At 39.4% G+C, this 15261-nt stretch overlaps 1 protein-coding gene across 3 annotated transcripts in view; it reads left to right on the top strand.

Moving 5' to 3' along the window:
- lrrc45 (leucine rich repeat containing 45) overlaps positions 1–15261 on the top strand; it is a 74653-nt gene that overhangs the window by 11646 nt on the left and 47746 nt on the right. For 2 of the 3 annotated variants that reach the window (XM_063074435.1, XM_063074438.1), the window contains exons 2-6: positions 5788–6067; positions 6994–7055; positions 10009–10079; positions 13500–13678; positions 14088–14216. In XM_063074435.1, coding sequence (XP_062930505.1) covers positions 5833–6067; positions 6994–7055; positions 10009–10079; positions 13500–13678; positions 14088–14216 — 676 coding nt within the window. In that variant the 5' untranslated portion in view covers positions 5788–5832. The remainder of the gene's footprint in view (positions 1–5787; positions 6068–6993; positions 7056–10008; positions 10080–13499; positions 13679–14087; positions 14217–15261) is intronic. The other variant, XM_063074436.1, reaches the window with a different exon arrangement.

Genomic DNA, 15261 nt, shown 5'->3' with positions numbered 1-15261 from the left:
CATTTCTGAACATATAACATTTGAAAATTTTTCCCGACTTCCCACAGTGAGGCCTGAGCACCGACCCGCCTCAGTTCAGAGGGATAACCTTTATCTTCACCCTGTGTTAGAGGGCCCTCAGCAGTTTGAATAATCATAGAGAATTTTCTCCTATTTATGTCTCGACCATATTGCTATCATTCAAGTTATTCCGCCTAGTTTATTTTCAGTTACCAGTTTTCATTTTACTTTTAAGTCCGATTTACTCTTTTCAGTCATTTCTCTTAATTAATCTGTATTCTCTGTACATTGGCGTCTGAATATTTGCAGCTTTTCCTTGTAGTTTGACACTCTGGTTCGAGTGGAGCGTCCTCGCCCCACTAACTGCCACGACTTCTGCCAAATCCTCTCCAGTAGCGACTCCGGTTGGGTGATAACTTTTAATAGGTAGTCCCCGGTCCGCCAGGTCCAACGTTGCCTCCTCCACCGTAGCGTAAGTTTTTGTCCCTTCGTCGTAAAAGACTCTCAGCCGAGCTGGATACAGGGTCTGGAATCTGATGTTGTTTTCCTTCAGGACTCTCCGTGTTTCCGTATATTCCTTCCGTCTGGCAAGAATCCCCGGTGCGTAGTCGTGGTCTAAACTGATTTTGCAGTTGTTCCACATGAAACCTTTCTTTTGCCATGCTCTTTTAAGCACCTCTTCCTTCGTTCTGTAACTGAGAAATCTGACCAGAATCGATCTGGGCTGGGCGCCTGCCGGAGGCTGTGGTGCCAACGCGCGGTGAGCCCTTTCTATCTGTAGGTCTTTTGCAGCCGGTATATCAAGGTTCTCTCTAAGCAGCTTCTCCACGAAGGGAATCATCAATCCGGGTTTACCTTCGGTTCCTTCGGGAACTCCGTAGATCCTCACATTTTCCCTTCTCGAGCGGCCTTCTTGATCTATTAGTTTCCACTGGAGCTGGTCTTGTAGCTTCAACATTTCTGCTATCACTTCCTCGGCGTTTTGTAGCTTCTCTTCAATTCCAACAATCCTCGCTTCGGCTTCATCTATCCGCGAGTTAGTTTTTACTATTTCTCCTCTAATATCTTCCAGCTGTTTGCTGTTATCTTGTCGGAACTCGCGAATCTCTCCAAGAATCAAAGACAGAGTCACCGATTCCCCCTCATTATCTCCGTCCTGGCTTGCCGTGGGGGAGCTAGGCCCGTCGCCTTGCTGCATCTCTTTATGTTTATCAGCCTTCGAAGCGGACTTTTTATTCTTGTTCTTAGACATCATCCTTGCCCCTTTTATTAATATAGTTATGCAATATTAAGTATTTGTCTAAATTCGATTTTGGGGCAGTTTACCTTCTTTTTTGTCGAGAGACCTTTTCCTTACGCCGTCATTCCCTTGATGACCTGGCAAAAAGTACCAAAGATTTAATGTCCATTTAGGAATGAAGCTGTTCCTGAATCGCTGAGTGTGTGCCTTCAGGCTTCTGTACCTTCTACCTGATGGTAACCATGAGAAAAGGGCATGCCCTGGGTGCTGGAGGTCCTTAATAATGGACAGTGCCTTTCTGAGACACCGCACCCTAAAGATGTCCTGGGTGCTTTGTAAGCTAATACCCAAGATGGAGCTTACTATATTTACAAACTTCTGCAGCTTCTTTTTGTCCTGTGCAGTAGCCTCTCCATACCAGACAGCGATGCAGCCTGTCAAAATGCTCTCCACAGTACGTCTATAGAAGTTTTTGAGTGTATTTGTTGACATGCCAAATCTCTTCAAACTCCGACTAAAGTATTGCCACTGTCTTGCCTTCTTTATAACTACATCGATATGTTGGGACCAGGTTAGATCCTCAGAGATCTTGACACCCAGGAACTTGAAGCTGCTCACTCTCTCCACTTCTGATTCTTCTATGAGGATTGGTATGTGTTCCTTCTTCTTACCCTTGCTGAAGTTCATAATCAGCAAAGGTATGAACAAAACTAAACCACAGCTTCATTGTAAGGCTAAAGGAAGCAGCTTTGTCACAACTGTGGCCAGTGGAAGAAGTAAAGCTAAAACTGAACCTGGAACTAATGGAAGGAATTGGTTTCATCAGCCAAAAGAGTTTGTTCTGTGAGGATGAACACACATTGGACTTATACTCTCAGCTGGAGAAAAGGGCTCATAGTGAGATGATTGCCATCCTAAAGGAAATAGTGCCTGCATTAATTGTTTCTGTACAGGACATATCAGTAAGGATTGCAGGAAGTGTCCTCCTTGCAAGGTATGCAGTGTCAAGCACCCAGCATACTCCGTATGTACTCTAATGAAAAGGGTGCAAAATAAAAGAACACGCCGTGAAAAAAATCGGACACAGCACTGCCCTGGTATCTAATGCCCTTATGGGGATGGGTGACCATGATTGTAAGCTTCCCATAATTCCAGTACAAGTGAATTCTAAGAAGGGTAACAAGTCAGTGGTAACTTATGCTTTCCTAGATCAAGGAAGTATGGCAGTTTTCTGCACAGTGGGCCTCACAAATAAGCTCAACCGCACAGGAGAAAGGACACGTATTTGCTGTGGATCAAGTTAAGGTTGTGAGTAGGTATGTTTTTTCAGGATTGGAAGGGCTGGCTTAGATGGTGTAAACTATTGTGAACTATCTAACATCTATATGCAGGAAAGTATCCCTGTCCACAGAGGGTAGGTTCCCTGTTAGAGGGATCTCCAAGGATGGTCTATTTGCCAGAGATTGATTCGAAAATTGAGCTGCTGTTAGGGAAAAGTGTGCCTAAAGCACTGGAGCTGTTGCAAGTGTTCCACCTTATGGACCTTAATAATGGACCATATGCAATCAGAACAATGTTGGTTTGGACTGTGAATGGACCACTAAAAGGAGACAATAGTGATGGAAAAGACTTTGCACAGCCTGAGCTGACAGTTAATAGGATCTCAGTTTTGAACTTGGATGAGCTTTGGCAGTTCAAGGCAGACTTTCCTGAATGCAGTCAAGATGAACAACCTAGTTTGTCAACAGAAGAACACAAGTTCATGGAGCTGGTTATGAATTCTGCAAAACTGGTGGATGGCCAGGACCAGATTAGTATACCTTTTGAGGAAGGAGGTTGGCATACCACAAGACAGGAAGAGTGTAGAACAGCGTGCTCTAAATCTAAGGAAGGGTCTTTAGAAGAATTTGTCATTTCACACTGACCATATAGCTTACATGAAGGATATAATCTCCAATGGTTATGCCAAAAGAGTGCTAGCAGAGGATCTACAACGCAGTGATGGGAAAGTCTGGTATATTCCACATCATGTTTGCCACCCCAGAAAAGGGAAACTTTGTTTGACTGCGGAGTGACTTTTCAGAGAATATCACTTAATGCTCAGCTTTTACAGGGACTAGATCTTACTAGCTCACTGATTGGAGTCATAACCAGATTCAAAAAAGAGCCAGTGGTGATCATGTCAGATATTGAATCAATGTTTCATCAGGTTATAGTACAGCTAAAAATGCAGATCTGTTGAGGTTACTCTGGTGGCCTAATGATGGCTTCAGCCAAGATATGTGGACCTTAGAGTGGTGGTACGTCACTTGGGAGCAGCTTCATCACTGAGCTGTGCCAACTTCTCTCTTAGGAAATGCACAGAAGAAATAAACAACAGTTCAGCTGCAAAATGGTGAATAAGGTTTTGCATTGCTTCCATGTTGATGTGTCATTGTCCTCAGAGAAAGAAGCAGTGTCTCTCTATCGTGAACTTGTATCCATTTATGCTGGAGGCTGCATAATCAACAGACATAGTGAGTTATCTGTGATATCAGAAGAGCAACAAGCAAAATACATGAAGGTTTTGGATTTAGATCAAGATATACCTTCAGTGGAGAGAATACTGGGTGAGCAGAAAGGCTGAAATGGAGACCATTGTGTCCTGCCAAAAAAAAGAGTTTTCTAGATGAATTCTCAAGTTTGCCTTGGGGAGAAAGTATGAAAAGGAACAATCATATTTTCATGCTCAATCCAGTACTTGAAGATGGTGTCTTGAGAGTTGGTGGATGGCTTAGTAGGGCAGCCATGCCTGAAGAGTCTAAACACCCTGTCATACTGGCAAAGGATCTCCATATCTCTGACATCATTCTGAGCAGATACATCAAGAGGTGGGGCATGGTATCCAGGTTGTGCCAGAAATACTGGATTCCTGGTGCTAGTACAGCTATAAGAAGAATATGGTATAAGTGTGTTGTTTGTCAACGATTACATGCAGCTTCAAGATGCCAGCATATGGCAGATGTGTCTCTGGATAGGGTCTCTTCAGATGAGACTCTATTTACATGTGTAGAGTGAACTCCTTTGGACCTTTTGAGGTGAACAGCAGAAAGAGTGCAGTGAAGAGGTATGGGGTCATATTTACCTGTCTAGCTATATGAGCTGTTCACATTGAAGTGGCATCTTTAGACACATTCGCTGCTTTATAGCAAGACGAGGACTGCGCCCTGATAATGTGAAAAACTTTGGAGCTGAGTGTGAGTTGCGAGAAGCTATTGAGAAGCGGATTCATTCGCGGATTAGCAATGTCCTTCTTCAGAAAGGGTTAAGTGGATTTTTAACCCCCCCCCAGCTGCTTCATAACATGAGGAACATGGGAGAGATTGATCTAGTCTCTTCAGACAGTCTTCAGTTCCTCCATAAAGGCACAGAATTTTGACAAAAAGGGTTTCCACACAGTCCTTTGTGAAGTAGAGGCTATTGTCAATGGTTGTCCAATTACTAAGGCATCCTTCAATCCCAGTGATTTGGAAGCATCATCCTTAACACCAGAAGCATTCCAAAGGAAGACATTTATGATCATTGTAGATGGGAGCAAGTCCAATACATGCGAAACTTGTATTGGAAATAGTGGGTCAAGTAGTATTTACCACAGTTACTGGAACGTCTGAAAAGGTCAAGGATAAAATGTAATTTCCTCACAGGAGACATTGTGCTTGTAGTTGACCAGCTATCCGGACAGGCCTATAACCAAGCAACACACATAAAAGTTGCTGGTGAATGCAGCAGGCCAGGCACCATCTCTAGGAAGAGGTGCAGTCGACGTTTCAGGCCGAGACCCTTCGTCAGGCCTATAACCAAGATCTGTCTTCTACAGGAGGCAGAAATTTAAGAAGCTTTATGACTTCGACTTGACTTAGTGACTTGACAGAGAGTGGTGGTTAAGATCCCTCTGTACTGGGCTAAGTGCTGGTAACCTTTGGCTTAGAAGACTGTTACATGACTTGACCAGACAAAGAAAGAGGACATTTGTACAGATGTTAATATGTTTATCGTTGAAGATTTCATGTCTCCATTTTATGTAGTATGTAGTTGTAATAATTAGGGGCTGGATGTGCGAGCCATGTATCTATTTTCTGTTTGTATTGTATTTTGTGTTGTGCGTTTATTATGGTATATTTGTTACATAGATTGGAGTGTGGTAGAATCAATTGAGTATAGTTATGTATTCTCACTTTGTCTTAGTTAGGCTGGTTCAGAGTGGGTGAGCCACAGGGTAATATTTTATTGTTGACCACTAACTTCACTTAATTATGCTAATTGGAATGCTATTTCATTAATTTCACTATATTGCTAATTTAATTTTTTTTATCACTATAAGATCATTCATCTTTGCTGGTCTCGTAATAAAGGATCAAATGTACTTTTCGACAGAACTTGGTTATTTTGGAAGCACTTCATACAGTGTCAACTCCCATACTCAGTCTCTTAGCAGTTTTGGTTTGTTTTCTCTGTAATCTTAGTCCATTCTACTGGTAATATGCCAATGCTGTTTGTCTTTTTCACAGAAGAATGCTACATTGAACAAGGAATTTACAGTGTGACAGATTTACATGATGGATGATTTCAAAAGAACTTATCTTCGCCTCTGTAAAGAATTTTGCATTGAACCCCAAGAATGCATTCTAAATCAGCTGCGTGATCCTTGTGATGGAAACTTAAGAAAAAAGCTGGATCTCTCCACACAGTCTCTTTCAGTTGATACATGTGCAGTCCTGGGAAAGGTTTTAATGAATGACATTGTGTTCACAGAAATACTGCTTTGTGACTGCATGCTGAATGAAGAAGGTATGATGCCAAACTAACTGGGGAAGGCAGAACAGACAACATTGAATATTTTTTCTAATCAGGAATTTCATTCAAATAAACTAAATTTCAATATTACTATATCAACAGCAAGCATGTTACATTCAAAACAACGCATATAATTTAAATATTCCAATCTTTCAAATAGAAATTCTGATCTGTTATGATTTAATAGTGGAACAAAATTGAGAGATAAATAGTCTACTCCTGTTAATTATTTTCTATGCATTAGGACTACTAACCCAAGAGCCCAGTTAGCAAGATCTTTCTGTTTACATTCATTTTCAGAATTGCACAGCAACATCATGACATTTGCTGCTCTTAAGATCAATTTTGTATTAATAGCTATGTAAATTGTCTTTCAACAAAAACAGCCTTTAAATATCTTTTTAATTTTTTGCATATTGTGTAAGTAGAATAATAATTAAGGTTAATATTGGAAATTAAATGAAGAACCTTAAAATTATCCCATGCTTTCATTATTTGTAAACTGTTAAGTTTTTGGAATCTGACTTTAAAATTTAGATATCGTTTTCTATGTTTTATCTCATGGAATGGCTAAGTGTACTGAAATAACATTGCTTTCCTTCTTTTAAAAAAAAACAATTTCAACCAGTGGAAAATAGCCACTTCATACCGAAAGAAAACAAAGGTGTTTTTATTCCCAAAGTATCCAGATATAGTTCTAGCATTGACTTTAACTTTGTCTGTTTGCTTTCTTGTCCTCCTAGTAGTAAAAGGTACATTATCTATGAAGGTTAAGGGAACAAAGGTGCATATTTTGCACATTTTTGGTGACATATGGTAAATGAGCAATTAATAAAGAATAGATTTTATTAACTTTGTAGACCTTTATTACTGATACTAAATAGCTTCAGAAAGATATTTAATATTCTTTGTTTTCTCAGGTGCCAAGGTTCTGTTGCATGGACTGTGTACAAATACCGTGATTGAAATTTTGGATCTTAAGGTAGTGTAATTGCACTGAAATTTAATAGATAAGAAATACAAAAGTAAAATGAAATAGATTTAATGGTGGTGATGCATTAACATTATCCTTATTCCCAGAATGGTAATTACTCAGTGATTAATTTCAGCAAGATGATTTCATTGCCCTATTTCAGCTTCTCGTTTTATTTAATGCCTTTTATATAATATAAACAAAAATAAATAATTTATTGTAATTCAATTTTATGCAGTGAACTCAATGGAACAATATAAAGCAGTAAAGATTTCAGTTCTGTAATTATGGAGAGTTCTAAAAGTCTTTAATGAGAATACTGTTTTTTCTCTGTTCTTGTTAACTGTGCATATTTTACTTTTTATAGGGATAAATCCATTAAACTAATTGTAGATACCTTTCAGTATCTTGAGGTAGACATTACAATATGGTTACTAGACTATCACTGTTTATTGTACTTAGTTCAATTAAATTTGGCATGTTTTTGTTGTGCTATTCTTGAAATTTAAAATTTAGTTACTACAATGAACCATTTTTTATTTGAACCTAAAAATACAAAGTTTGTCATATAGTGCATCAGACTCCTTACTATTTCAAATTTTGAATCAAAGAACATTTTGTAAATCTTGAGTTTAATTTATATAATTTAGATCTTTATTTGTCACACGTTCTATATAGTTCGATCAACTTTGCACACTTAAGTGTTACAGCATTTAGATCAAAGTACTTTAATACAATTCAGTATGAGCAACAAATACAAGAAAATCTGCAGATGCTGGAAATTCAAGCATTACATACAAAATGCTGGAGGAACTCAGCAGGCCAGACAGCATCTATGGAAAATAGTAAATAATTAATGTTTCGGGCCAAGACCCTTCATCAGGACAAGCCCCTGAAACGTCTATTGTGTGCTCCTTTCCATGGGTGCAGCTTGGCCTGCTGAGTTCTTCCAGCATTTTATGTGTGTTGCTCAGTACAAGCAAGCTAGTTTACAATATGACTTATGAAGAACACTTTTTTTTGCAAAATCTGCTTTAATGTTGCATGTGTCTATTCTTAAAATTCATTGCTGTAACAGTATCAGAAATGATCTGGCAAGTGTGGATTGGGACAGACTGTTTTCTGGCAAAGGTGTACTTGGAAAGTGGGAGGCCTTCAGAATCAAAATTTTGAGACCACAAAGCTTGTATGTGCCTGTCAGAATAAAAGGTAAAGATAACAAATGTAGGAATCGTGGTTTTCAAGAGATATTGAGGCCCAGGTTAAGAGAAAAAAGGAGGTCCATAGTAGGTATAGGCAAGTAGGAACAAATGAAGTGCATATGGAGTACAAGAAATGCGAAAGAACACTTAAGAAAGAAATCTGGAAAGCTAAAAGAAGGCATGAAGTTGCTCTAGCAGACAAGATGCAGGAGAATCCTAAGGGATTCTACAGATATGTTAAGAACAAAGGATTATAACGGACAAAATTGACACTTTGGAAGACCAGAGTGGTAAACCACGTGAGGAGCCAAACAGATGGGGGAGATCTTAAAAGCATTCTTTGCATCTGTAATTACTCGGGGGACAGATACAGTGTCTATAGAAGTGAGGCAAAGTGACATCAACTTCATGGAGCCTGTACCGATTACAGAGGAGAAGGTGTTTGCCAGCCTGAGGTAAACCAGGGGGAAAAAATCAGGGTGGATAAATTCCCCGAGGCCTGACAAGGTGTTCCCTCAGACCCCACAGGAAGCAAGTGCAGAAATTACCGGGGCCTGAGCAGAGATATTTAAAACATTCTTAGCAACGAGAGGTACCAGAGGATTGGAGGTTAGCCAATGTTGTTCTGCTGTTTAAAAAGGCTCTAAACAGAAACCAGGAAACTATAGGCCAGTGAGTCTATAGATATAGATGACAAAGAACAATCTGAATGATAATGTGGTTACCTAGAACAGCAAGTTTGTGAATTACACCAAAATTGGAGCTGTAGTAGATAGTGAGGAAGGTTGTTATTGGCTTACAAAGGGATCTTTATCAGCTGGAAAATGGGCTGAAAAATGGCAGATGGAATTTAATGCAATCAAATGCAAGTTTTTTTGCATATCAGTAGGAGCAACCAAGGTAGGTCGTACACAGTGAACAGTAGGGCATTGAGGAGTGTGGTAGAACAAAGGGATCTGGGAATACAGGTACATAATTCATTAAAAGTGGCATCTTGTAGATAGGGTCGTAAAGAAAGGTTTTGGCACATTGGCCTTTATAAATCAATATATTGAGTACAGGAAACACACATCAAAGTTGCTTGAGTTTCCAGCATCTGCAGAATTCCTTGTGTATTGAGTACAGGAGATGGGATGTTATGTTGAAGTAGAATATGACTTTGGTGAGGCCTAATCTGGACTACAGGAAAGATGTAAACAAGGTTGAAAGGTAAAGAGAAAATTTACAAGGACGTTGCCAGGTTTGGATGATCTGACCAAATAGGTTAGAACTGTATTCTTTAGAATGTAGAAGATTTGATAGAGGTATACAAAATTGAGGGGTATAGATAGAGTAAGTGCAAGCAGCCTTTTTCCATTGGGGTTGTTTGGGACTACAATCGTGTCATGGGTTAAGGGTGAAAGGTGAAATGTTTAAGGGGAACATGAGAGGAAACTTCTTCAATCAGAGAATCAGAAGAGTGTGGAATGAGCTACCAACACAAGTGCATGCAACCTTGATCTCAACGTTTAAGAGAAGTTTGGATAGATACATGGAAAGTAGGGATATGAAGGGCCATGTTTCCGGTGCATGTCAATGGGAGAAGGCATTTTAAATGGCTTCGGCATAGACTAGATGGGCTGAAGGGCGTGTTCCTGTGCTGTAGTTCTGACTCTATTACATAACATATCTGCATGTCATTTTTATTTTATGGTCGACTAAAATTCAGCTTCTTGTTTGAAATTTGGTTTGGAGCTTTACTCTGCAATTTTGTGTCTAAGGGTAATAATCTGCGAGCAGCTGGGGCTGAAGCACTGGGAAAGCTGTTGCGGCAAAACAAGTCTCTCAAGAGGTAAGAATGGCTCTTCAGATCAGCAATGAACAGGTGGCTTTCAAATCATATGATTGTGTAAATGCCATGGGTATTAATCAGTATAATGTAATTTTCTTTTGTCAAGTCCAATCAAGTTTTGATGGTCCTTACCCTCCGTCTCCCCCCCCCCCCACCCACTCACTACACTTACCAAGAGTGTCATCCTAATCTACAAGTATATGTTCTGGTGTGTTTTTATGGGAGCACAGAAACAGGAGCTTGTGCTTTTAAAGGGAACATGGGAAATGAGACCTGTTAAGCCAGATACTGAATTATTGTGATTTCCAAATAGTCAGAAGGAGGATAATTGCACTTTTTTACAGCTTGCAGTGTGGTAGTGTTGGTATCAGAATCGGGTTTAATATCATCGCCATACATTGTGATTTTTTTTTTTGTTTTGTGGCAGCAGTACATTACAATACATAGTAATACAAAGGTACAAGTTACAATAAAAAGTATCTATTTAAAAAATAAATTAAATAAATAGTGCAAAAAGAAAGGAAAAAGAGTATGATAGGAGAATGCGAACCTCGGTTGATAGAAATGATCCATGACAACCCAGCAAAATAGCTGACTGGATGTATATAAATTTCAAGTTTGATTGTCATTCAACCATACACATGCATAGAGCTTTAAAAAAAAAAGGTGTTCTTCAAGGGTCAAGGTGCAAAACACAATATATACTCATAGACAGCAAGTATACAGTACTTTGAAAAAGTATTCAGCCCCACAGATGTTTTCACATTTTACTGTCTCATTAAAATATATTGAAGTAGGATTTTTGAGCTAATCTACACAGCTTTGTGCATCATGTGAAATCAAAAGAAAAATTCCAAAACTTGTCAACAATGTACTAAAATTGTAAACCATAATTGTGAGGCTGAATATGTATTCATCCCCTTTGTAATTACGATGCTAACTTTCCTCAGTAGCAATATACTACCTTACCAATTCACCCAATTTGTCGATGGTAGAAAATCGGAGAATCGCCTGAATAAATAACCCCCTCTAAGTAAGGCCCAACAGTATGGTAGATCTTCAGTTGACCAAACCAAAATGAAGATAAAAGCATTCAAAGCAAGTCAGGGAAATGATAATAGAAAAGCACAAAGCAGGGAAGGTAGTGAACATACATCAGAGGTCAGTGCAGGCCATCATGAAACCACAGCCACACTGCCTAGGTCACACCACCCCTCTAAATTTAGGCTACGTCCACACTAGACCGGATAATTTTGAAAACGCCAGTTTCGTGTAAAAACGATAGGCGTCCACACCAGCCATTTTTGAAAATACCTCCGTCCACATTAAAACGGATATTTGGGCAAATCTCCTCTTACTGGGCATGCACAGGACACATCTACAGAAAACAAGCAAAGAGGAAATAGTATACTTGGTGCGCATTTGTTCAGTTACATACTAGAAAAACTTAAAAAGGAAATTGCCAAACGACGGACAGCTGTTGGCTCTCATGCAGGAGGACTTAAAACTAAAAAAACAAATACTGGAGTGTATGGAGACAGCCGACAGGGAGTTCACAGACAGTATGACCCAACTGATGACGAACATTGAAAAACTGACTAATTCTGTTGCAGAGGGATTTGCAATGATGAGGAATATGATGGCTCCCCCCCAGTACTTTTCAGCGCCACAATACCAGCCTCACAGCCTCTACAATAGCTACACATACGGACACACAGACCCCCAGGTGGCCCCACCAACATCTTCCCCACTCCCACAGAGGGGTCGCCCTGGAAACATTTCCTACAGTCGTAGTCTCTTCACCGATGAAGGGGATGACAGGTTTTTTAAAACCTCCGGTTACCCCATACACACTACAACGCCCAACCAGGGTTTTCAGATTTAAACACTCTGGAGAGTGTTTTAGAAAAGCTCCATTTTCGGGGGAGGGAAACGCCGTTTCAATGTGGACGGAGGGTCAAAACGAAGAGAAAAACCTTGGTTACAGATTTATCCAGTCTAGTGTGGACGTAGCCTTAGTCACCAGAGAAGAGTGGCACTTGTAGGAAATGCTATTGTGATGCAAACAGTCACTTTGAGTGAGCTGCAGAAGTCAGTGGCTGCAACTGGAGATAAAGTTCATGGCTTCACAATCTCTAAGGTCTTGCACAAAAGGGGTATTTATGCAGGAGTGGCAAGGAAGAAGCCCTGGTTTTGAACTGCTGACATTTCAGTATTTGAATTTTTAGTTTTTCATGCTTTACAATTTTCCCAGTTTTTTGGATTCTGCTGTGGGAAAAAATAGCATGTGATTTGCAAATAAGAATTCTCAGTTAAATTAATGAAAATCACTGGTTGTAATACTCATGTGAACAAAAGATTGGGGGCTGAATACTTTTACAAGACACTATAACTTACGATTGCACATAAAGTCAGAAAATAATACTAGCACAGATCCCTGAGTTGAATGGCTTGAAGATTGATGGTGCATGGTATGTTGCCCTGGAGCCACGTTCCTGCAAGAATGAGCATGCAGCAGTTGAAGACAATCCAGCTTGTCTTCCAGGAAGCAAACACTAGAGGGCAGCACTGATGGCAGAGTTGACCTGAAGGGGCCAGCTACCAGCTGCCAACCCAGCATGGATTCCAGTGCACTCACTATGCCTCTGTCCTCTCCCACACTGCCTCTGGCACTCCTCCCCTGGTTGTAACAAATGATGCCACATCATGATGGCCTGGTCCTCGGGCACAGATTATAGCGCATATATTGGCAATTCCCTAAAATTGCAATGTTGTCAAGCTTGGGAACCATTGGTTGACTATATCTAAGAAAGCACAACTGTTAACATTTTACTTTTTATTAAGTACTTTTTATGCAACTTCATTAACAAAAATGTGCCAATGTTTGAATTAAGACTATACTGTTTACACTATTTCATTTAAAGGAACAGTACAAATATAAAGGACAATAAAATATGTAAAATTTAAATTGGGGGTGGTCAAGTGGCATTAGAGAACTTGATGTCATACTTTATTCATATATTGTTAAACAGTTTCATCGTGAAACTGAGGCATATGGCATCAGGATAGGAAAGTGGCACGGAGTTGATTGATGAGATAAGATCAAGTAGAATGAGAACAGCCATGAGAAACTGAAAAGGTTACTCCTTGTATTATGTTGTGGAGGATATTAAATATTATTACTAAAATTGAGGAGGGTATGCAGAAACAGTTTAGTAGTGTGAATAAGATGTGCTTGGAGCCAATGAAGTGCTTTTTGGTTGTTCTTGTCCTTTCCTAATCAGGCCCTCAGTGATTTTAAGATGTATTTGCCATAAATGATAGATTAGGCACATCTTTATTGATACATCAGGTTAATGTCATTTCAAGTCCAATCATTATTTTCAAGACTTTTTCCATACAATATGGTATTTCTTCTAGGTTAATTTTGGAATGGAATGCTCTTGGAATGTGGGAAGAAGGATTTTGCATTTTTTGCGAAGGAGTGAGAGCCAACAAACACCTTAAACATCTAGACCTACGCAATAATCAGGTCAACCACCAGGATGCAGATGAGTTAGCACTGGCCTTAAAACACAATGAGACACTGGAGGAGCTAGGTGAGTAGAGGAGATGCTTTATGTAACAATTTATTTAAAATCTATTTGTCCTTATAAATTTACTACATATGTTTTGAAAATCATTAACTTATATGATTCCCAATTCATTATGTAATTGTCTATTCACACTTTGCTATTTATTCTTGTGAACTACAGAAAGTCTTTCTTTAAATGTATGTTTGAAGTAACTGACACCTCTCTTTAAATGTTATGATTTCTTACCTCAGTTGGACACTTAAATTTTGAAGCACTTTATCTGTTACAACTGTAACATAGTTCTATTACTGTCCTCTTTCTCAGACAATTAATGAACATTATAAGTTGCAGATAACTCTCAAATTTTTGTCATTATCTCTTTGAAAATTAGGGGCTCAAAGTTTACTATATATTTATGTATCCCTTTCTGCAGATCTTCGGTGGAATAATATTGGCCTAATAGGCGGCCGAGCTTTACTCAATGCATTACAACAAAACAAGTCCTTGGTGCGACTAGAACTCGCCGGAAACAATATTCCCAGCGATCTCTTAAAAGCCATAGGTAAATTTGAATTTTAGTCCTAAAGTGCATGAATACCGGAGGGTTGTAAATCACTTGAGTAAGAAATAAGTGATTTGTCTGTTAAAGTTGTTAGCAATTTAGGTCATTAGCTTTGTGCACTGGCAATCCCTGGGTGCCAAGCATAAAGTGTTGAATTAATTAAAATTCTGTAGGAGCTTTAAATAATTTTTAATTCCATTCTGTTTGACACAAGAATAAAAAGATATTTTTATTATTTTTTAATAATTTGTTTGAAATTTTGTCAAGCTGCTTAAAAGTAAAATATTGTGTGTTCAGGAAATGGGTTATATTTTAATTCATTCTTGTCTCATTTATGCAATTAAGCTATGCATTGCTATGGTGAATGAATTTTTGAAAATATGACGTTATAAACATGAGCAGTTATAGTCCATTTGATCTCCTAAGCTTGTGACCTTAATACCAGTTTCCTGCTCTTTTTCTTCCCACAGGCTTTGATTTCCCTTCCCTTCCCCTCTCCCCGCCCCCCCAGTTCAAATATCTGTCAGTCTCTGGCCCTGACTATATTAAATGACTGCCTCTACTGCTCTCTGGCTAGAGAATTTAAGGGTCATGGCCACTGAGAGATGACCCTAAGTCTGAAAGTATGCCCTCAGTTCTATATTTGCCCCAGTATGGGAAACATCCTCTCAGTATCCACCTTGTCAATAACCCTCTGAATCAAATGATTCAATAAAGTAGCAAATAAGAGAAAATCTGAGATGCTGGAAATCCAAGCAACACACACAAAATGCTGGAGGAGCTCAGCAGGGCAGGCAGCATCTGTGGGGGAAAAAGTACAGTCGATGTTTCAGGCTGAAACCCTTCAGGACTAAAGAAAAAAGTTGGAGTAGATTTGAAAGGTGGGGTTGGGGAGAGAGAAACGCCAGGCAATAGGTGGAACTCCCCTACGCCTCCCCACTTTACTTCCTTTCAGGGCACCAAACAGTACTTCCAGGTGAGGCGACACTTCACCTATGAGGCTGTTGGGGTCATATACTGTGCTCGGTGTTCCTGGTGTGGTCTT

Source organism: Mobula hypostoma, chromosome 22, assembly GCF_963921235.1.
Source record: "Mobula hypostoma chromosome 22, sMobHyp1.1, whole genome shotgun sequence".
NCBI classification, from domain to species: domain Eukaryota; kingdom Metazoa; phylum Chordata; class Chondrichthyes; order Myliobatiformes; family Myliobatidae; genus Mobula; species Mobula hypostoma.
Note: the sequence above shows the minus strand (reverse complement) of the source record. Positions and strands in the feature narration are given on the sequence as shown.